We start from the raw sequence: 22,867 nt of genomic DNA, 5'->3' as shown, positions 1-22,867 counted from the left end.
TGTAGTACTCTCCCCCTTTTCCTATGAATGTGGCTTCCTGTGAGCCACACTGCAGTGATTGTTGTCTCTCTTCTGGGTCTAGCTACCCAGTGAGTCTACCCAGCTACGGGCTGGTACTGGGGGTTGCCTGCACAGAGTCTTGTGATATGAACCATCTATGGGTCTCTCAGTCATGCATACCAGCGCCTGGTCCGGTGGAGGTGGAGGCGGGTGCAATGGACTCCATGAAGGTCCTTAGTTTTGGTGGTTTAATGCTCTATTTTTATGCTGGTTGGCCAGGAGGTGGTGCTTTCCAGAAACCATTAGCTGTAGTATTGTGGAGAGGGACCAGCAGTGGGCAGGGCCCTAGAACTCCCAAGATTATATGCCCTTTGTCTTCCACTACCAGGGTGGAAAGGGAAGGACCATCAGGTGGGAACAGGGCTGGGCATGTCTGAGCTCACACTCTCCTCGGGTGGGTCTTGCTGTGGCTGCTGTGAGGGGTGGGGATGAGATTCCCAGGTCACTGGAGTTCTATACTTAGGAGGATTATGGCTTCCTCTGCTGAATCATGCAGATTGTCAGGGAAGTCCTGGAAAGTCAGCAGTCACAGGCCTCATCCAGCTACCAGGCAAACCGAAGGGTTGGTCTCACACCCACCAAGCCCCCCTCCAACAGCCCTGAGTCTGTTTCCAGGTGGCGGGCAAGAGGGGCTTAAAAATTCCCCCAAGGCTATCCACCTCCCAGCTGTGGGAAAAAAAGGGCTTTAGTTCTTCCCTTGCCTGTGAAGTCTGCAAGTGGGATTTGCACCCTCCCCCCAGTTCTGGCCAGGAGGCTTCTTGTCCCGTTCAAATTGTTACAAAATTTGGCTAGAGAATTTCTTCTTTCTGTGGAGTTTTAACGCCTGCTCCTCTGGACACACTCCCGATGGATCCCTGTGGTGCCAGGCAGAAATGGGCTGCTTGGGGACCCAGCGAGATCCCAGGGCATTCCTATTGCTTCCTCTACCCCTGTATTTTGCTGGGCTCTCTAACTTGACTCAGCTCCAGGTAAAGTTGGAAACTTCTCCCGCGAACAGACCTTCAGTTTCTCCAGTGAGGGTATGTGTTCGGGAGAGGAGGGTCTCCCTTTTCCACTTCCTCAGTTGGGGCACTCACTGTATTTGGGGTGTCTCCTGAGTCCTGCAGGAGCAGACCGCTTCCTTGAGAGGGTCTGTGGGTCCTCTCAGGATTACTGGTTTGTTCTTGCAGTCTATCTGGGGCTGAAATTCACAATGCAAGCCTCCAGATGCTGCTCTGTCTGGATTGCAGATGCTGCAATCTAGTCCTCTTACTATCTTATTTAAAGAAAAGTGTCTTCAGTCACTTTTCTTATGGCTCAAATTACACAAAGCCTAAAATATAACATTTTATCCATGAGAAAAGAAAGTTCGGCAAGAAAACCATTTCACAATGATATAAACATAGTACTAGTAAATTTTTGTCTAGTGAAAACAGACAGTAACACAGACTTTTAAAATAGGAGAGGGAATTGGAGTTCAAAGAATCTGTCTAACATACAATTAGTTGTTAAGAGAAAAACATAAAATGACACAGCGACATAAAATGATTGAGGCAATTTGTATGAAGAACTACTATAAAAGGCAAAGGTATGTTTAAAGTTGATAGTTTGGGGACATCTCATTAGATAGACAATTTTATTGTTGCTTCCTTTATTTGGTCTGTCCTGAAAATGCTGCTACTTAAAAAAATTAATTTGTGTTGGCAGGAAAAAAGCTTCAAATTTGGCGAGCAAGTTAGTGACCAGTTTTGCAATGCAGATGCTCTTAATTAACTTGAATGGATGACTCTATCATTTGCTCTCACACAAAGACAATAAATGCCGCCAAGGAGATTACCATGAACTAAGATGCTTACTGTCGTTGTAGAACCACGCAGGACAGGACGGCTGGAATAATGAAGGCTTTAAAATTGCTAAGCACTTATTTGTGAGTAGGTCAATGAGAAATTTGCTCCCGTGGTCAGCTTGACGGGGAAATCACTCTACCTACCTGCTAAACACATAGTTTATGCATTTGGTTATGCACATCTTTCTGCCCTAATAGGAATTAAGTGGATGCAGAGAAGGCACTTTTTGCTGTAAAGGACTGTCTCTGACTTAATTTGAATACTTAACAGAAGTGAAAATCTTACTAACTAAAAAAGCTCAGCAGCAATAACATGATCTATAAAGCAGGAAAAAAAGGGTATCATACCTTTGAACCAGGTGGGGCTGTCAAGCCTAAGAAGGCATACACTGCATTATTTTCTCTGGCTTCAAAGAAGGCATCATAGTCCTTGATGAAAAGAAGGTAAGATGAATTAGCAATATGCAACCAATAAAAGAAACAAAGGAGATTTATTCGACCGAGTGCAGTGGTTCACGCCTGTAATCCCAGCACTTTGGGAGGCTGAGGCAGGCGGACCACCTGAGGTCGGGAGTTTGAGAACAGCCTGACCAACATGGAGAAACCCAGTCTCTACTAAAAATACCAAAATTAGCCTGGTGTGGTGGCACACGCCTGTAATCCCAGCTACTCAGGAGGCTGAGGCAGGAGAATCGCTTGAACCTGGGAGGCGGAGGTTGCAGTGAGCCGAGATCACGCCACTGCACTCCAGCCTGGGCAACAAGAGTGAAACTCTGTCTCAAAAAAAAAAAAAAAGAGAGAGATTTATTCAGAATGACCTGACTAGTCGACATAATCATCTGCTTCCTTAGGGACAGGCAGACTACCTTCCATAATACTAGAATTCTGGAAGGAGTAAGGAGTAATAAAGAGGCAAGGCTTCCAGATCTTATTTAATATAGGTTGAAAAGTAGGTATTCTATGGCACAAAAACTGCAGAACGGTTTATTCCACATCACATCAAATTTAAATCTGCCTGCAGCTTCCTCCACTATGCAAAACAGCCACCTATTTCCCAGTAAGAAGATACTTATTTCTGGTCAGACACTGTTGTTTCCATTCACCATATTTCTATTCCATTATTCATTTAGGTTGAGATTTTCTCAGAGCCCACAGTAGACTAGATATTAGCTAGATATGCTAAGGCCAGAAGAACAGTTAATCTTTGCTGTGTTTTGAGAAAGGCAATGAGATGTCCATGATGCATGACCAGAAGAGCAACCAAATAGTAAGAGGTTTCAACCTGGGGAATGCAAGATAATCTTCACATGACTAAATTTGGTTGGGATACCTACTGCCATCTTGTAAGCCACAAAACATTCTCAAAAAGTAACAAATAAACTTGCCTAAATTTGACTGTGATGCATAATCAATAGCAAACATATTTAGAAAATGTAGCCATTGTCTACATCCAGCCTTTGAGAGGATGCAAAGGACAAATGACTGTAAGCAAGCGATATAACTATATATATGCAGGTTTGGAGGCAGAGGTGAAAATAATGGATAGATTTGGGGCAATCTGTTTCAATAAACAAGAATTTACATTGTTTTCTTACCCCGCGATACTGGCTTTCATTGAAAATCTGAGGTGGCAGGGGATACCCTGTGGCTGGTCGACTATTTTCAGGTACATTTTCTCTCATCCACTTCCGATTCTCTTCATTGGCTGCAATATCTTTTTCCTCAAATCCTATTTTGTTGGCTTCTAGGAAACCAAGTACATCTTGCTGTTTCTTCTTAATCTAGGACCCAAAGAACAAGAAACCGTATTTTCCAATATTCGACAAAAGTCAAATGTTTGTGAGCTGGCAGAAATGAATTCAGACAGAACAAAGATTGTGGTTTCACAGAAGTTATATGATTTTCCCTCTTTATTACTGTATTGTTAATAATGCCTCACAAGTGTATTGAAGAGCTTTTGGTCCACAGGTCCTTTTATCAAGGACTTTCTCTTTTTTTTCCATTGAAAATTCTCATTATTTAATGATGTACATGCAAAACTAACTGATGCATATCAATACCTAAAAATGCAGTTAACCCCAAATTGTGTGTAGTGAAAAGTTATGTTTGCTGATCCTCTACAAGCCTCTCTTAGTTTCAGCCTTTCTAGAAAGTTTTTCCAAATGACACAAGTCTGCTTCCCATCTTAACAAGAATAGTATACGCAATAGAAATGAATCTTTCCTTGACAAACTGCACAAGCTGCAAGAGTCATTCAAGGCTCAATTTTCATTGTTCAAAACAGAAACTGAACAAGAAGATATTAGCCAATCCTACAAACTATAAAGTTTGCAATATATCTGTACCATTCATTAGCCCTTATCATGAGCTGCTAAGGTATCTTTTTTTTTTTTTTTTTTTTTTTGAGACGGAGTCTCGCTCTGCCGCCCAGGCTGGAGTGCAGTGGCCGGATCTCAGCTCACTGCAAGCTCCGCCTCCCGGGTTTACGCCATTCTCCTGCCTCAGCCTCCCGAGTAGCTGGGACTACAGGCGCCCGCCACCTCGCCCGGCTAGTTTTTTGTATTTTTTAGTAGAGACGGGGTTTCACCGTGTTAGCCAGGATGGTCTCGATCTCCTGACCTCGTGATCCGCCCGTCTCGGCCTCCCAAAGTGCTGGGATTACAGGCTTGAGCCACCGCGCCCGGCCTGCTAAGGTATCTTTTATGTGTATCATGTATTAGGTTAGTGAAAAAGTAATTGCAGTTTTGGTCATTACCTTCAATGGCAATTACCTTTGCACTAACCTAATATATTCATCTAGATAACCAGGTAGAGATGACACATGTATTCTGTCTCCTTATCACAGCTAGGAGAGAGCTTTGAAAACAGTAAAATTAATACTATTCAGTTAAGTTTCTCTTCTGATATGCATTTCTTTTAGAACCTGAATTCACACATCAATGGTAATTAACCCATATTTAAAACCATAACTTAACATTTCTGAGCTATAGGATCGTAATCAATAAGCAAGTTTCTTCATGGAATCACACTAAAAAGACACATGGAGTGTTGCCATCAAAAAATAAAATAAAATAAAATCTGTCCTGCCAATGAGAATAAAAATGCACAATAAGAAACTCACAGAACAGAGTCCTCAGAAATAATACCACACATCTACAGCCATCTGATCTTTGACAAACCTGAGAGAAACAAGAAATGGGGAAAGGATTCCCTATTTAATAAATGGTGCTGGGAAAATTGGCTAGCCATAAGTAGAAAGCTGAAACTGGATCCTTTCCTTACTCCTTATACGAAAATTAATTCAAGATGGATTAGAGACTTAAATGTTAGACCTAATACCATAAAAACCCTAGAGGAAAACCTAGGTAGTACCATTCAGGACATAGGCATGGGCAAAGACTTCATGTCTAAAACACCAAAAGCAACGGCAGCAAAAGCCAAAATTGACAAATGGGATCCCATTAAACTAAAGAGTTTCTGCACTGCAAAAGAAACTACCATCAGAGTGAACAGGCAACCTACAGAATGGGAGAAAATTTTTGCAATCTACTCATCTGACAAAGGGCTAATATCCAGAACCTACAAAGAACTCAAACAAATTTACAAGAAAAAAACAAACAACCCCATCAAAAATTGGGCAAAGGATATGAACAGACATTTCTCAAAAGAAGACATTCATACAGCCAACAGACACATGAAAAAATGCTCATCATCACTGGCCATCAGAGAAATGCAAATCTAAACCACAATGAGATACCATCTCACACCAGTTAGAATGGCAATCATTAAAAAGTCAGGAAACAACAGGTACTGGAGAGGATGTGGAGAAATAGGAACACTTTTACACTGTTGGTGGGATTGTAAACTAGTTCAACCATTATGGAAAACAGTATGGCGATTCCTCAAGGATCTAGAACTAGATGTACCATATGACCCAGCCATCCCATTACTGGGTATATACCCAAAGGATTATAAATCATGCTGCTATAAAGACACATGCACACGTATGTTTATTGCGGCACTATTCACAATAGCAAAGACTTGGAATCAACCCAAATGTCCATCAGTGACAGACTGGATTAAGAAAATGTGGCACATATACACCATGGAATACTATGCAGCCATAAAAAAGGATGAGTTTGTGTCCTTTGTAGGGACATGGATGCAGCTGGAAACCATCATTCTTAGCAAACTATCACAAGAACACAAAACCAAACACCGCATGTTCTCACTCATAGGTGGGAACTGAACAATGAGATCACTTGGACTCAGGAAGGGGAACATCACACACCGGGGCCTATCATGGGGAGGGGGGAGGGGGGAGGGATTGCATTGGGAGTTATACCTGATGTAAATGACGAGTTGATGGGTGCTGACGAGTTGATGGGTGCAGCACAGCAACATGGCACAAGAATACGTATGTAACAAACCTGCACGTTATGCACATGTACCCTAGAACTTAAAGTATAATAATAAAAAATAATTAAAAAAAAATAAATAAATAAAAATAAATTAAAAAAAAAAAACTCACATACAGTCAAGTTCCTCTCTGGATTTACACACCTCCATCTACTCCCACATACATGCATATATGCATAAAGGTCGTGTTTTTGTCTTTCTCAGTTGCTTGTGATTGTGATTCAATAGTTTTCTCTATCATCACATAACCTCAGGAAAATAATTCTCAATTTTTCCCAACAGAAACTGAAAGTTTTAAATGCTATTTCGATCAGAATACTGAATGTCCCTCTTTAAAGATCAGTTAGAATCTAGCAAAACTTGCTACACGGTAATTTTTCTACTGGGAATTCTGTTTTTTAATTGGCTTATAAAATCAAACGTTCATTCCTAAATATAACATATGCCCTCTTTTGAACTGAGAAAAATCAATGTAAAACTCAATAAATACGAGTGTCTAGTGGACTAATGCACTTGATGAAAGGTTCCATTAAATCAATGATTTTGGCCTCTGAAATACAGTACGTGGGTTCAGTCAATGTCAAGTGTGTCACATAATTTGTCGATCATTAGCATATTTACAAATTTGAGTAGATATAAAGATGTCCCATTAAGATTGTACTTTGAAGCCTGGGCACGGTGGCTCACATCTGTAATCCCAGCATTTTTGGGAAGCTGAAGCAGGAGGGTTGCTTGAGCCCAGGAATTCGAGACTGGCCTGGGCAACATGTGAAAACCCTATACTTTAAGGGAACTTGCATTCCAACAGATTTTTTTTTTTTTTTTTTGAATGAGTGAAGAGACATGCTAAGAATTTTACATACATGACCCTGGCAGAATGTCATCAGTCACATTTGCATGAGCAGAGGACCTTTAAGAAAATTATTTTTTGAGGCTTTTCCTACCTTATCGAATGCTTACTTTGTTGAGAACGTGACTCACTGTGCTAAGTTAAAACGGTCGCCAGGCCTGGTATCACTAGGCATGATAGTGTACCTTCACTGAAGTAATTACTCTCCAGCCATCAGTTGGAGAGTAATGACCAAGTATTTCGCCCATGCCCTGAGATTGCCTGATGACAAGTACACATACCTACTAGTGTGTTCCACGTCTCCATAAAGTTGAACAGAATGGGCCGTAATCACACTTTGCTAATAGGTTCTGCCATGTCAAACATGAACTTTTGTTCAGCTTTCAATCTTCATGGAAAGTTAAAAAAAAATTATTTCCTAACTTGATCAAATTTTCATGTCCAAAATTTCACATATGAAGTTTATTTCCAAGAAGGAATCTATTCCTTTAATTTTTTTTTTTCCAAATAGGGTCTTGCTCTGTCACCCAGACTGGAGTGCAGTCGCGTGATCTTGCCTCACTGCAGCTTCAAACTTCTGTGCTCAAGTGGAGATTTCTAATATACAAATAATTATTCCCTTTTTTTTTTTTTTTTGAGACGGAGTTTAGCTGTGTCACCCAGGCTGGAGTGCAGTGGCGTGATCTCGGCTCACTGCAACCTCTGCCTCCTGGGTTCAAACGATTCTTCTGCCTCAGCCTCCTGAGTAGCTGGGATTACAGGTGCATACCACCACACCCAGCTAATTTTTGTACTTTAGTAGAGATGGGGTTTCTCCATGTTGGTCAGGCTGGTCCCATGATCCGTCCAACTCGGCCTCCCAAAGTGCTGGGATTACAGGCGTGAGCCACTGCACCCGGCCAATTATTGCCTTTCTTATACACCTATAGGCACATGTTCACTCTAACACACCCTCATAAGGGAGTATCTGGTGATGGTAATTTCCTAATTTCCCTAATAAGACTTAAAATAAAGGGACACAGTGAACACATGAGACTGCAAACCATATATTGCCAGAACCAAGAGGAATAGGTGTCATAAGCGTTCATTTAGAAATAAAATTTAAATTTCTTCCAGGATAAAAATGACTTTGGAGTTAAAAGGCTATTGATACCCTTTTCAGCAAATAAATGCATTTGCAAGTGGACAATGCACTGTCCAGGAATTTAAATAAATATTTTTCAAATAGTAAACCACAACCCTCACCTCTACCCAAAGAATTCCAAGACGTTTCTGCCCGCATGTTACATTTTTGAGATTCAGGATATTCTTCTCTCCAAAGACACAGAGCAGGTAATTAAACAATTGTTTCCTGGAGTAAACAGTTGTCTTCCCACAAGCCTTAGCAGGCTCCCTTTTTGTCATGCTAAGGGTCAAGTTTCTTTCAAAGACAGGGGAGTGACAACGTTTTTGCTTTAGAAGATGCCAGTGTGAATGTTGCAAATACCAAAGAATGATCAAAACTTCACTAATCATGCTTCCAATGGGAAAATACCCTTTTTATAAAAGAAAGTGTCAACTTTTCAAAAAAAAAAAAAAAACACCCGTTTAATCAAAGTGGGAATTTTGCCTTTTGTAATGATCAAACTCTATCACACTTTCTCTACTAACAGTTAATTAACATTGATAGAAGTTCTTGACTACGATGTGCTAAAATATAAAATGATTGTCAGAAGTTATTCAACAATATTTCTTGAGTGTCTCTTAAATGACTCTCAATGAACTTTGTTAGACTCTCTAAACTAGCTAAAGATAAATAGCCGTGATCCCTTCCTAACATTACAATCTACTGGGAGAGATTAGAAATATATGTATTTAAAAGTTCAATTACAATAGGTTATTTAAATAAGAAGCTAAGACAGCAATACAAGGTGGTTAGGTGAGAGGAGCCAAGAGAAAGGCAACACCAATAGAGAAGAGAGAACAAGCATTTATTGCTATTAGCAATGCCACTTAGACTAAGCTTAATAAGGGTAGCACAAATGTTAGATTTTTAATCCTTCTATACTGCATACAATCTATAGTTCTGGTGAAAGGATGACATGCTTAATAAAATTTAATATAACTGGCCAAGGGTAAAAACTGAGCTCACAAAGTTGACAGCATATTGAACTAGAACAATGAAGATATAGTATTACAAAATAAACTTGGAAACTTTCTAAATGGATACTCACAATTTCTCCTACTAAATTATTACATATAATTGAACTCTATAAATAAATCATGGTTTGTATGTGTATTTATTTGTTTTTTTTCAAACAGGTTAAAATTTTTGACTCAGTCAACATCCTCAAAGAGAAATTCAGATACGGAGTCTCTCTTCATTTGGCTCCATTTACTTCAAATGCTTGTATGTGTATTTATTTGTTTTTTTTCAAACAGGTTAAAATTTTTGACTCAGTCAACATCCTCAAAGAGAAATTCAGATACGGAGTCTCTCTTCATTTGGCTCCATTTACTTCAAATGCTTGTATGTGTATTTATTTGTTTTTTTTCAAACAGGTTAAAATTTTTGACTCAGTTAACATCCTCAAAGAGAAATTCAGATACGGAGTCTCTCTTCATTTGGCTCCATTTACTTCAAATGCTACCCCAGGAAGGGACACTCTTCATTTTAGAAAAGTAATGAGCCTGGGCCTGGCCCGGTGGCTCACGCCTGTCATACCAGCCCTTTGGGAGGCCAAGGCGGGCAGATAACAAGGTCAGGACTTTGGAGACCATTCTGACTAACATGGTGAAACCCCGTCTCTATTAAAAACAAAAAATTAGCCGGGCGTGGTTGCAGGCGCCTGTAGTCCCAGCTACTCAGGCGGCTGAGGCAGGAGAAAGGCATGAACCCTGGAGGCGGAGCTTGCAGTGAGCAGAGATTGCGCCACTGCACTGCAGCCTGGGCGGCAGAGCAAGACTCCATCTCAAAAAAAAAAAAAAAAAAAAAAAAAAAAAAGAAAGAAAGAAAAGTAATGAGCCTGTCTCTGTCTAGTCTGTGTCAAATGATTTAAAAGTGGAGTGGACGAGGAGTGAACAAATAGCATTTAAAGCTGCCAATTCAGTCTTTTACTAAATTACTTACAAAATACCTAAAGGGAACATCAAATCTGAAACTCCAGTTAGTCAGTTTGGCAATAAACGAGTGCAGTATTGCCACTGTGTAGTCTTTCAGTAACCAAACAGATCTGTGTCCATTTTTAAATGAATACTCCCACGTCTTCCTAAACCATTGGCTTCCTTTTTTTTTTTTTTTTTTTGAGACGGAGTCTCACTCTGTCGCCCAGGCTGGAGTGCAGTGGCACGATCTCAGATCACTGCAAGCTCTGCCTCCCGGGTTCACGCCATTCTCTCACCTCAGCCTCCTGAGTAGCTGGGACTACAGGCCTCCGCCACCATGCCCGGTTAATTTTGTTTTTGTATTTTTAGTAGAGACAGGGTTTCACCATGTTAGCCAAGATGGTCTCAATCTCCTGAACTCGTGATCTGCCCACTTTGGCCTCCCAAAGTGCTGGGATTACAGGCATGAGACACCATGTCCGGCCACCATTGGCTTCTTCTTGCTCAATTTCACGGTATAACCACAGCAAGAGACACTTTTTTTTTTCAGGTTGTCTGTTTGTAATATTTTCAAAAGTGGTTTGATCACAATCTGACATGTGAAACCTGTAATTCATATCTCTTTACCAACAAGAAACAAGTCTTGGTTAAAATGTCTAATAAGAATTTTCTTATTCTCTCACTTCCACCCCTGGCTCCCTACAGTTCTCATGACAGATGTTCCAAGACATTAAAGCATAATCTAAGATTTCCTATTTTATTCCTGCTAAAGGAAAAAGAAGATCACTTCCAAGATGGCCAAATAGGAACAGTTCCGGCCTACAACTCCCAGTGAGATCGATGCTGAGGACAGGTGATTTCTGCATTTCCAATGGAGGTGCCTGGTTCATCTCACAGGGCTGGTTGGACAGTGGGGTGCGGAGGGCAAGCCAAAGCAGGGTGGGGTGTTGTCTCACCGGGGAAGTGCAAGGGATCGTAGGATTTCTCTTTCCTAGCCAAGGAAAGCCGTGAGTGACTGTACCTGGAGGAGCAGTACACTCCTGCCCAAATACTGCACTTTTCCCAATGTCTTAGCAACTGGCAGACCAGGAGATTCCCTCCCGTGCCTGGCTTGGCGGGTCCCACGCCCATAGAGCCTTGCTCGCTGCTAGTGCAGCAGTCTGAGATTGACCTGGGACATGGGAGCTTGGTGGGGGGAGGGACGTCCGCCGTTGTTGAGGATTGAGTAGGCAGTTCCATGCACACAGTGTAAACAAAGTGGCAGGGAAGCTCGAACTGGGCAGAGCCCAACCCAGCTCAGCAAGGCGTACTGCCTCTCTAGACTCCACCTATGGAGGCAGGGCATATCTGAACAAAAGGCAGCTGACACCTTCTCTGGACTTAAAGTTCACTGCCTACATGGATGAAGCTGGAATCCATCATTCTCAGCAAACTATCACAAGATCAGAAAACCAAACAACGCATTTTCTCACTCGTAAGTGGGAGTTGAACAATGAGAACACATGGACATAGGGAGGAGATCATCACACACTGGAGCCTATGGCAGGTGCGGGACTAGGGGAGGGATAGCATTAGGAGAAATACCTAACGTAGGTGACAGGTTGATGGGTGCAGCAAATCACCATGGCACGTGTATACCTAACTATGTCAACACCGCACGTTCTGCATATGTAATCCAGAACTTAAAGTATAAAAAAAAAAAAGAAAGAAAAAAGAAAAAGAAAAAAAAGCTTTACTCTGACTGTTTTCTTTTTTAGTTGCACTTCTACCATTCTAAAGTCATTCCTGCAGTACCTTTTCTAAAAACATGTTAAGGTCTAAATAATTTCAAAAATAGAGCTTAGAGTGAAAAGTAAGTAGATCCTTAAAGGATGTTTCTCAACAACTGCTATGTCTTCAGGTGTTATCATTAAATATATATATATATACACAGTCATTCCCAGTTTCTGGGTTAAAAGGGTTTTTCTTCTTGACTATGAAATCAGTTCCGAATAACTTCATCTATCCATTTCTTTTTTATCTGGAATTCCTATCTGTCTATACTTTTTCCTGGAGTCAGAAAGAATACTATTTAGTCAGTTTCCCATTTCTTCAGAGATGGCTTCATGAGGCTGTGAAATAAGGAGCACTGATAGTAACATCCTACACTAAAGGCAATTCTACTCTCGGAGCCTGAAAACCTACCATTACTGATTCCCTACTTTGGTCTTCACAGAAAGGGCAGACAGTGAGCATATTTGAAGTAGAGGGAGGGACTGCCTAGAGTGAATCAGGTAATGAAGACAGTGAAGTTTCTTTGTCTCAGAACTTTGCCTAGAGTTGCCCCTATATATATTCTAACAGAGGGTCACATAATAAAGGAATAGGAAAAGCCTCCCCAGATAATCCCAAAAGGAAATTTCCATGCCTTACTGTATGTTAGCAGCGAGATATGCACAGGATAAAATCGTTTACAGACAGAAGACTAACATTTGTTGAGTGCTTGTTAAGTGTTTTCTGAATATCAAACCCTTTTTGGGCTGGCTATCCATTTCACGGCAAAGGAAACAGAGGCTCAGAGATGTTAAGAAGCCTGCTCAGTAAGATTGAGCTATTAATGGTCTTTAAATCAAATGACATGTCTAAATTTAGCTGACTACAAAGCCTTGTTTTTGTTTTGTTTTGTTTTGCTGTTTTGTTTTTCATTACTTACAGTACACTACTTCCATGGGGGGATATACTAGATATACTCCAAATTCAGCTGGAGACTGACATATGAGCGAGTTCCTTCTAAAGTATGTAACTAAGTAAAACACCAAAGGTTGAGACATCTTATATTCTGTCCTAAATATCCCTTATGAGTGAACACCAATTCCTAGTTATAATCTCCTTTCTCTTGACCAGCCTAAACTGACTTCAACAAAGTCCTAACCCCCTATTATGTGGGCTTGCATGAACACAAGCAGCATGCACACAGGAGAACCGAGTAAAACACCACAAGGCCTCTGGTTTCCGGACCACACCGAGAACAATGCAGCACATGCCTCCACTTTGTCAAGAGTTCAGTTACCTAACAGTTTTGAGTGAGCAAAGTTAGTGTGGAAGATATAATTTCTGTACTTCAAATTTACAAAAAAAAAAAAAAGTGCAAAAACATCAGACCCCTTCTGTTCTTTTTATTTTTCTTATTAAACACTGCACCCATCACTTTGAAAAAAAAAAAAAAAAAAAAAACTGCCCAAGGAACTTTTTTAAGAGCAAAATGATCTAATTACGATGTATTCCTTTTGAAAGCAGAAACAAGCTTTGACTGAGTCAGTAACAATAAAGGGACTAAAGTTCCTTCTGACTCTGGAAAACAGCATGGACAGAGAAAAGTTCCAGACAAGAAAGGTCTGGATACATGAGATTATTCAGAAGTGATATTTCATTTAGTTAAGAAAAAGCCTTTTTAATCCAGAAAGTGGGCATGGCTGTACTTTCACCTCTTGCAGGTGAACATCATCCCCACATAGTCTTATCAAATGTACATGCCAAGACAGTTGTTAGCTGATTAATATATGACAGTCATAAATTTGGCCAAAGGCTGAAATTCAAATAATTGAGACACATACGGTTATCCAACTGCTACTGAGGTTCCCTGTGGCCGGTTCCAACCCCTACCCTCTCTGACTGTTTAACTTTCAACGCCCTGCATAATGAGGCCCTGCTTCATCTGCCTCTGTAAAAGTATGCAGCCCCCTCTCTCCCAGATCAGATCAGGCTGCCTTTATTCTCCTCCGAACATGTCATGCCCAACACTCCAGTGCTTTTTCTCACTTTGTTCCCTTCATCTGCAAGTCTCCCCTCTCTCCACTGAGTATCCACTGAGAATCACGGAGTAGATTCTTCCAGATCTACTCCGTGAAGTCCTCTGTGGCTGCTCCATCAGACCTCCTGCAGTTTTTACCACCCAGTTTGGAGCTTAATCAAAGAGTACCAATGTTTGCCAATCATTTCGTGTCAAAGTCACATCTCTTCAGTTAGTTGATAAACTATCTGGAAGTAGGGACTATGCCTTTTGCTGTTATCCTCCCATATAGTGCTCACCACAGGGCTGGACACAAAGTAGATACTAATACTGATTGATCTCACAATTTTATTTTAAATTCAGCACCACCAAAATGTTTTCAGATTTTAATTATAATAAACTTTAATTTTGGAATGCAATTTACATTTACAGAAAAGTTGCAACTCTAATAAAAAGTCTCCACATATCACTAACCCAGTTTCTGCTGTTGTTAACATCTTACCTCATAGTGGCGTATTTGTCACAACTAAGAAGCCAACATTGGTATGATACTACTAACTAAACTCCAGCCTATTTGGATTTCATCAGTTTTTCTAATAATGTTCTTTTTCTGTTCCTTTCCAGGATGTGTCAGTACACTTCTTTGCCATGTCTCCTTAGTCTCCTCTGGGCTGTAAGAGTTTCTCGGACTTTTCTTATTTCCTGTGACCTTGACAGTTTTGAGGGGCCCTGGTTAAGTATTTCGTAGAATGTCCCTCAGGTCAAGTTTGTCTTATATTTTTCCAGTAATTATACTGGGGTTATGGATATTTAGGACAAATACCACAAAGAAGAAATGCCTTTCTCATCACATCATGTCATAGGGCATATTATAGCAATTGACTTATTGATGGTGATATTAACCTTGATTAACTGGTTATAGTAGTGTCTGCCAGAGTGCTGCACTGTTTATCCCTTTTCCTCACTGTATATTTAGAACAAAGTCAATAAATCCAGCCCACACTCAAGTAGTCAAGGTGCTTTTATAAAAGCTCCTACTGCATAGTGGGAGTCTGACCATACTTTCTAGAGTTTCTGGGAAGTTTGAGAAAAGTAAGGTGGCTGTAATCAGCAACCCATGACCGTTTATTAAAAAGTAATAAACATCAGTCTTTGAGGTTGACTGGGCAGGATTTTTCATGGTTCGATTCTTATTTGGAAATATTTATTCAAAATAAATTTCCTGGATTAAACATCTCATGTACCAAATTAAATTGATGGGTTCTCCAAAATTGATTGGAGAAAACTCCATTTATTAGTGGGGTTTACTTATGCTTTTAGCCACTTTTTTGATGCCAGATATTCCTCCCACCCTTTAAGTACTAATGCCTGTGGAATGTACAATATGACTACATGCATTCTTTTTACCTAGGATTTGAATACAGGGAGACATTGTTCATAGTTACTGTTTGCACACAGATTCTTATCCATTCGCAACTAGCAAAGAACTTCCTTATTCTCCAAATCCTAGAACAAAGCTGATCAGAAGTAGGAGTCCTCAAAAATGCCCAGAGCCCTACAGAGTATCCTTCTAGCATATCCTATGATAAAGAGATAGCATCTGCTTTACCAAAACACAAAAAGGTTAAAGCACAACATTTTTACAAGATTTAGGGCTCTGGCCACACATATGTTATGGGCTTCTCCACCATAGAGAGACACTTTAGGCTATCAGAAGGTGCTCTGTAATTATTTCCAAATTCAGGAGGATTTCAATTTGAGGCTGTGTTCTGAAAAGACTGGAAGACAGATACTGTCTTCTTATAATTCATATTAGTAAGAGCTACCATTTGTAGAAGGTCAATTAAGTGATAATAGCTATAGTGGGCACTTTGCATATATTATTTCATTGAATAGTTATAGTAGCCCAGCAAGGTAGATATTATTATCTCCATTTTGCAGACTAGAATACTGAGATTCAAACAGGTTAAGTAAATTTATCCACAGTCACAAAGCAACTGGGTGTCAGGGCTGGAATTCAAACTTAGATATCCCTAACTCTAAATCTTAAGTTTGTTCCACTATGTTTCACTGTCTAGCCTCATGATATTTTATATGGCTTTTTTCTTGATTTTTATAGAAGGTTGACAATCTTTTACAAAGAATATCACTTTTGATGTGTTCTTGCTAAATAATTTAAACCTAACTTCTACTTACTGGACTGTGATTTTGCTTCCTTTTTTATCCAAATGAGTATGTACACAATTTAATCAATCTCTACATCATTATAAACAAAATCAATGGAATACCCAATTTCAACTCTAAGATCTTCTGCTTCTAGGGAAGGATCAGTGTTCGACTCCTGCCTAACAATGTTAGGAGCTATAGTTCAATCAAGATTAGAGTCCGAGTACACATTGAGCCTAATGGCCACTGTTCTTACCCCAATAGAAGTAAAAATAAAATAAAGATAGTAGTTATGGTCTGAAGGAACTTTAATCACAATTATAAGGTCACATGTTCCATACTAGTAGATAATTTAAATGATGGAATCTAACAAGCCCTTAATCAAAGTTTGGCGTCTTTCTGCTACAGGTAAGTGGTTATATTGGGGCTGGGCTCATAAGAAGAAACAGTGAGACACAGACCCCACTTTAGAATGTGCTAGCAATGGGTTATGGAATTCTATATGTATTAAGTCTCTCTCTGCATTGCAGATATAATTGTATTGTAAAGTATAATACAACAATTATTATTTATTAAGTGCTTCCTATGGGCCAGGCACTGTGCTAAGCTCTTTACATGCTTATTTTGTTTAATTCTAACAATAATCTTATGAGACAGCTGTTATTATTTTCATTCCAAATTCATAGACAAAGAGACAAATGCTCAGATGGATTAAAGAACATGTTCCAAGTTACACAGTTACGCATGCTCTGTCAGACTAAAAAGCACCATTTGAACACCAAGCCTACGAATAACAAAATCATGCACTACAATGTATGTTGTCTCATGCTAATTAGGCTGTCCGCCAACTTAATGAAGCCTACCTGAGTGCAGATATGACTCATAATACGTTTATATCACGCTTAATTCTAAAGTTTGGCCTAAGAAAAATCAAGAATCCCTGTTGGTTATTTTGAGTATTTTGAAGGTTTTATACACTATAGGTTTTTTTAGGTAATCATTTTGTCCTTTCCCAGTCTGAGATCATGTGATAATGAAACAAAGAAACATGCCAGCAGCAATAAAAGCCTCCTGGATCTTTAAGATTCTGTAAGAAAAAGTTTCTGGGAAGAAGCAATGATTCATATGAATTACAATGACTTGACCAAAAGAAAGTCCTATCTCCATTTGGAATTGTTTTCATGTATTTAGTCAAATAAAGTGTGACGTTAAGAACATTGCACAACAGTGCTTCCACAAAGTGTTTCCACAACAGTGTCAGTGGCTTGTGACCATAGGTGGCTACAGAAAATCAGTAGTAAAAGGGAATAGAGGAATAGGTACTTTAGGTTGTTCTGGGGGCTTTGGGAGTAGGTGCCCTTAAAGCAAAAGCCTTCCTTGAAGCAAATCACACTGTCATAAGCAAGTACCAAAACTAAATATTTGTGACAAGTGCTAGCCTAATATATGTTGACCTTCCATTTCAAAAATTTCTGCCTAGAGTTACACTAAGATTTTGAAAGCAAACAAACCAGTTCATTCCGGCCTCCACTTCCCTGCTCTTATCACTACCACTATCAATTCGGTACAGTGAGTTTCTATATAGATTTCAATTCTCTCTAGGGGAACTTTGTCAAGGGACAAGTTCAAGAATCTAGAGAATCAAGGGAATCTGACTAGTTATAAGGACCATTAAGAGCTATGAAACGATGATTATTTTATAGTCCATAAGATGTTCTCCAACTCACCACCTTCTCTATGCAACAAAGACAATCCACATCCTAAAACCACACTTCCTACAAATGCTACAGTGCTTCTAATTTTGGTCAGACAGATTCTCCAGGCAGCCTTCCCATATAAGGATAAGCACAAATACACAAACCTTCAAACAGGCTGATGTGAGGTCACAGGGCAGGCATATGCAAACCAAATTTGGTAGCTAAATTCTCCAGCTCACAACAGATACTTTAAAAAAAAAGACTGTAACTCCAAACTCCAAACTATCAGTTCTTGAATCACAAGAAAAGTAATAATCAATTAATCTGTTCTTGTTAGTGTTAACTGGATGACAACTATGATCCAGTCTACTGTGTGTAACATTAGCTTTTTTTCTTCTTTTACTTTTCTACTGCAGAAAACCCTACTGTAATATGTGCTGCTAAAGTGGATACATACAATAGCAGAGTACTGCATCTGAATAAATAAATTAGTCTAATCTGTCCCTGTACACAAGGAAATACAGATTTCCCAAATGTCCTGTGAGAATAGCCTCTGATCCATTGTAGGAAAGGCACTGTCCTACACTGAGACCGGGAAAAACATCCATAGACATGACATCATTTGATATGAAGGGTAAGGCAGTATCCTGAGGGTATCCATGTCTTCCACTTGAACTCCAGGGTAGAATAAGACCCTTAGAAATGGCCCATGGCCATGAAGAAAAGATAATTCTCCCCACTTCTCTCAACCAAAACACTTGGATTTAGGACAGGTAAAGATAACTGTCTTGCCAGTGATCAAAGAGTTCCTAATAGCACTATCATATGCCTTGGCAATTTTGAAGGCTGTTAATTAAGTCAGTCATATAAAATCAGAAGTATTTTGATAGCATGCACCTAGAGTCATGGAAATGTTCATGTTATTTGATCCAGTAATTTCACTTCTGGATTCCTAGTTTAAGTAAATAATACAAAAGACGGCAGAATTCTGAGTCTGAAAGTAGTTATGCAACTGTGTTCTGTTGTTTTTGTTCATTCATTTGTTTTCAGTAGTGGAAGATTGAAAGTTGCCTGCATATCCAATCATTTGGAGATAAAATAAATGTTTGATGGCATGGACAGTTGAAAGAATGTTGTGAGCACGCTGAAAATGACAGCTATATAATTTTGCAGCAACAAGAAAAAATGTTAATATCAAAAGTGAGAAAGGAATTCTGGAGAATAATGTATTTGCTCTGATTTCAGCAGTAAAAAGGAGAACTGTGCATATTTTTTAAAGACTAACAGGAAGTCAAACACCATCATTATGATGGCTTAGAGACAGCAGGCATGAGTACCTAGCACCTTGCTCAGGAGACTCATCGAACTGTGCTGGGATCATCAGATTATGGGGATTTTACCCCCAAACTTTTCTAATAGTGTTATATAGCTTTACATAATTTTAAAAAATCAATTCATAGGTATTGAGCTCTTACTAGATGCAGCATGGTATAGTGGAACGATTGTAGATTGTGGAATCTGTGACCCACTCCAATGTGGCCCCACCATGTTCCTACCTCCTGGTATTCACTCCCCCTTGTATGCTTCTCTCCCCTTGAGTGTGGGTAGGATCTGCTATTTGCTTCCAACCAATAGAATTTGGCAAAGGTGATAGGATGTCATTCTAATGATGATGTTATGTTATAAAAGACTTTTTCTAGAAGACTCACACTAGAGTCTTTCTTTGGTGGCTATGAAGAAGCAAAATGCCATGAGCACTACAGCCTCAAAGAAATGAATTTTGCCAACATTCACATGAGCTTGAAAATTGATTCTGCCATAGTGGAGCCATCAGATAAGAAGTCAGTCCTCGCTGACATCTTGATTGTAGTTTTTCAGAGAACTCAGCTGAGCTGTGCCAGGACTCCTGACCCATAGGCACTGTGATGTAATAAGGGTGTGCTGTTTCAAGCCACTAAGTACTTAGTATTTGTTACACAGCATAGAAAACTAATACAGAACTTGACTGACTTGCATTTGAATCTCAGATCCTCCATTTATCTGTGTGACTGAGCAAGTTGATTAACTTCTCTGAGTCTCAAATTCTTCATCCATCAGTTGAGAGTCATAATACCCATCTCTTAGAATTGTTGCACAGAAAATTATATAACAGATGCAATATGCCTATTGCACTTCCTGTCAAAAAATAAGCTATATTGCTAATTATAAGTTCTCTCATGGCTCATCATGTTATCTAGCACCTGCTGTCGTATCTGACCCATAGCAGATATTCTATAAATATGCAGAGAATAAATAAATAAATAAAGGATAATAAGTGCTCAAGGATTGGTAGCTAGTATTTTAAATATACATAACGAACTAGAGATATATAGAGTTGAGAGAAAAATCCCTCCCCTCAAGCTATTAAAACTAATGAACGACAGAATAGTGCATCAACCATAATATAGGAAAGTCTTTCTAGGGCAGTATAATAGTGAAGGTATGTAAATGAAGAACTGGACTTTGGGATCAAACATAAGAAAACTGTATCTGCACAATTCAATAAAATGTGTCTTAAGTTGCTGTCAATATCAATAGAAACAACAAATAAGGCTGATAAAGTGTTTAAAGAAAGCAATATAGTTGCTAGGTAGCACTGTCAGCCAAGTAGTTTACAATATGCTGGGCTGATGCCTGAGCATTAATGAAGCCTAATGACTTTCCTCACTCACATCATGGGGCTCTGAGAAACAAGATAGGCTGCTTTGTATGCCCAGTAAATGTTTAAAGGATCACTGGGAGACTGTAAATTTCTCCCTGAGAAACTTAAGAAGACATAACAATTTATTGAATTACAGCAAAACTCCAAAAGTGTTGTGCTTAGAAAAACGGCTGACCAAAGTAAGAAATTATATCTTGATAATGATCCATTAAAAAGGAGCTTCTAAAGTAAGAGAATCTAATAAGAAAGTTGACTGGCAGTTAAATACTGTCGAGCAATATATTTCTTGAGCTCTAAGTCAATTCCCATCAAAGAACATCCTGCCAAATTGTAAAATTGCTATTTTCTTAGATTGACTGCAGTATTTGGCACCTATTAAATTGTTTCAAATGCAAAAGCATTATCTCTCCCAATGAATAGATAAATCTGAAGCAGTAGAAAATGTTCTAAAGTGAAATAAATCTGAACCTCAATCCCTACACTCAAAATCTACTCAAGTACTTAGATAGTGTTCACTGTGAAAATCCACCAACATTTGTTTCTGAAAAAACGGGAAAACCAAAATCATTGTGAAATAATGAGGAGTAAGGAAGTTATTGACATAATCTCTGAAAGTCCCTCAAATCATTCTATGAAGAAGACCAATAATACCCAGAGAAACACACATGAAAATTCTCAGAAATGCAACTCCTAATGATTCTAGGTTGAAATAAATGTATTTCTCCACTTCCTTTTATTTTTCCAATGGGGAAAAAAAAAGGTTTTTTTACAAATGCCTTGCTGTATTTTCATCCCAGTAAAATGTCTCTTTGCTAGAACCAAATTTTCTCTCAATACAACAAAAATATTTTAAGGCAATGGCTTTTTTAAACTCAAAAGTGTTATTACAGTGGCAACCATAAATAACTGAACTATAAATAAAGTGAAAGAAGGGGAGCAAAACAGAAAATTATTCAAAGAACACTGACCTATTGCTAATGGCATCACTCTGACAGAATCTCAACCTAACACTCACTGTGAAGCAAGCCATCAAATCCAGGAAACAATCATAATCCTTTGGCATATTGATCAAGTTCACTGAAATGGCACACAATGCCCCAATTCAACTTATATAAATTTGTTTTATATACCCTTAATAATTATTATTCTATTAAATGTCTAATAGCAGAAGATACCAAATCTTTGCACACATTATATAACTGGGTAATTTCCACAGAAAATTCTGTCAGAATTTTAGATCACAGGATCAGCTTTCAAAACAATGAAACCCTTGTCTAACTAAATAGCATGCTTTATTAACTTCATATAATGAGACAAATAGGCATGCCTTTATTTTTTACACACTGAAAAATTAAACATAGCCACCCATTTCAAAACTAACCTTTAGTTACAGTCTATTCAGGGTAAAAGAGTTTAAATGGCCTCCCACAAACATAGGATGATTGCAATTTTGTTTTTTAAAAGAATTTGTGGCGGGGCGCAGTGGCTCACGCCTGTAATTCCAGCACTTTAGGAGGCTGAGGCAGGCGGATCACGAGGTCAGGAGATCGAGACCATTCTGGCCAACATGATGAAACCCCATCTCTACTAAAAATACAAAAATTAGCCAGGTGTGGTGGCGCACACCTGTAGTCTCAGCTACTGGGGAGGCTGAGGCAGGAGAATCGCTTGAACCTGGGAAGCAGAGGTTGCAATGAGCCGAGATCGTGCCACTGCACTCCAGCCTGGTGACAGAGCGAGACTCCATCTCAAAATAAATAAATAAATAAATAAATAAATAAATAAATAAATAATAAAGAAGTTTTAAGAATCTCCACAAAGCAATGCATATTAATAAATGTTGCTTAACAATCTAAAATCTGTTTATATCAATGCCTCTTCAAGGCTGCACAGACTTAGTAGGTAGATAAGTCTTGATCAAGTTACTTTCACACACAAAAATACTGCATTTCCCTGGTCACTCTCTCTAGGTTGTTCTGGGAAAATAACTGTTAAACATCTGTCACTGATGGTGGGTCCATATGGTAATCATCATGCCTCAAGGGCTCCCCATGACTAAAGAAAACAAACACAACAAAAGCAAATACTACCTTTTCAGACTATGTTAGCTGTAACATTGGGCTTTTTCCTCTATAGTTGGTAAAGTGATAAGATTTCATTACAAAGGAAATTAAACACTTTCTTTTCAAGGGAGCCTAGCAACTTAGATAATTGTTTACCCACCAAAACAAATTTATTTGCCATAGGAAGAAGAACTAGTCTGAAGCCACAGCAGTGTGCCCCAGATGAACATACC

General features: G+C 39.1%; 1 protein-coding gene across 1 annotated transcript in view; it reads right to left on the bottom strand.

Annotated features, from left to right (window-relative positions):
• The window catches only part of SH3BGRL (SH3 domain binding glutamate rich protein like), a 94,533-nt gene that overhangs the window by 4,422 nt on the left and 67,244 nt on the right, over positions 1 to 22,867 (bottom strand). The window contains 2 exon segments of the mRNA NM_001266350.2: positions 2,234 to 2,314; positions 3,481 to 3,666. Coding sequence (NP_001253279.1) covers positions 2,234 to 2,314; positions 3,481 to 3,666 — 267 coding nt within the window.

The sequence above is a fragment of the Macaca mulatta genome, chromosome X, assembly GCF_049350105.2.
Source record: "Macaca mulatta isolate MMU2019108-1 chromosome X, T2T-MMU8v2.0, whole genome shotgun sequence".
Lineage (NCBI taxonomy): Eukaryota > Metazoa > Chordata > Mammalia > Primates > Cercopithecidae > Macaca > Macaca mulatta.
The sequence above is the reverse complement of the archived record's forward strand: the minus strand, read 5'-3'. Positions and strand labels throughout refer to the sequence as shown.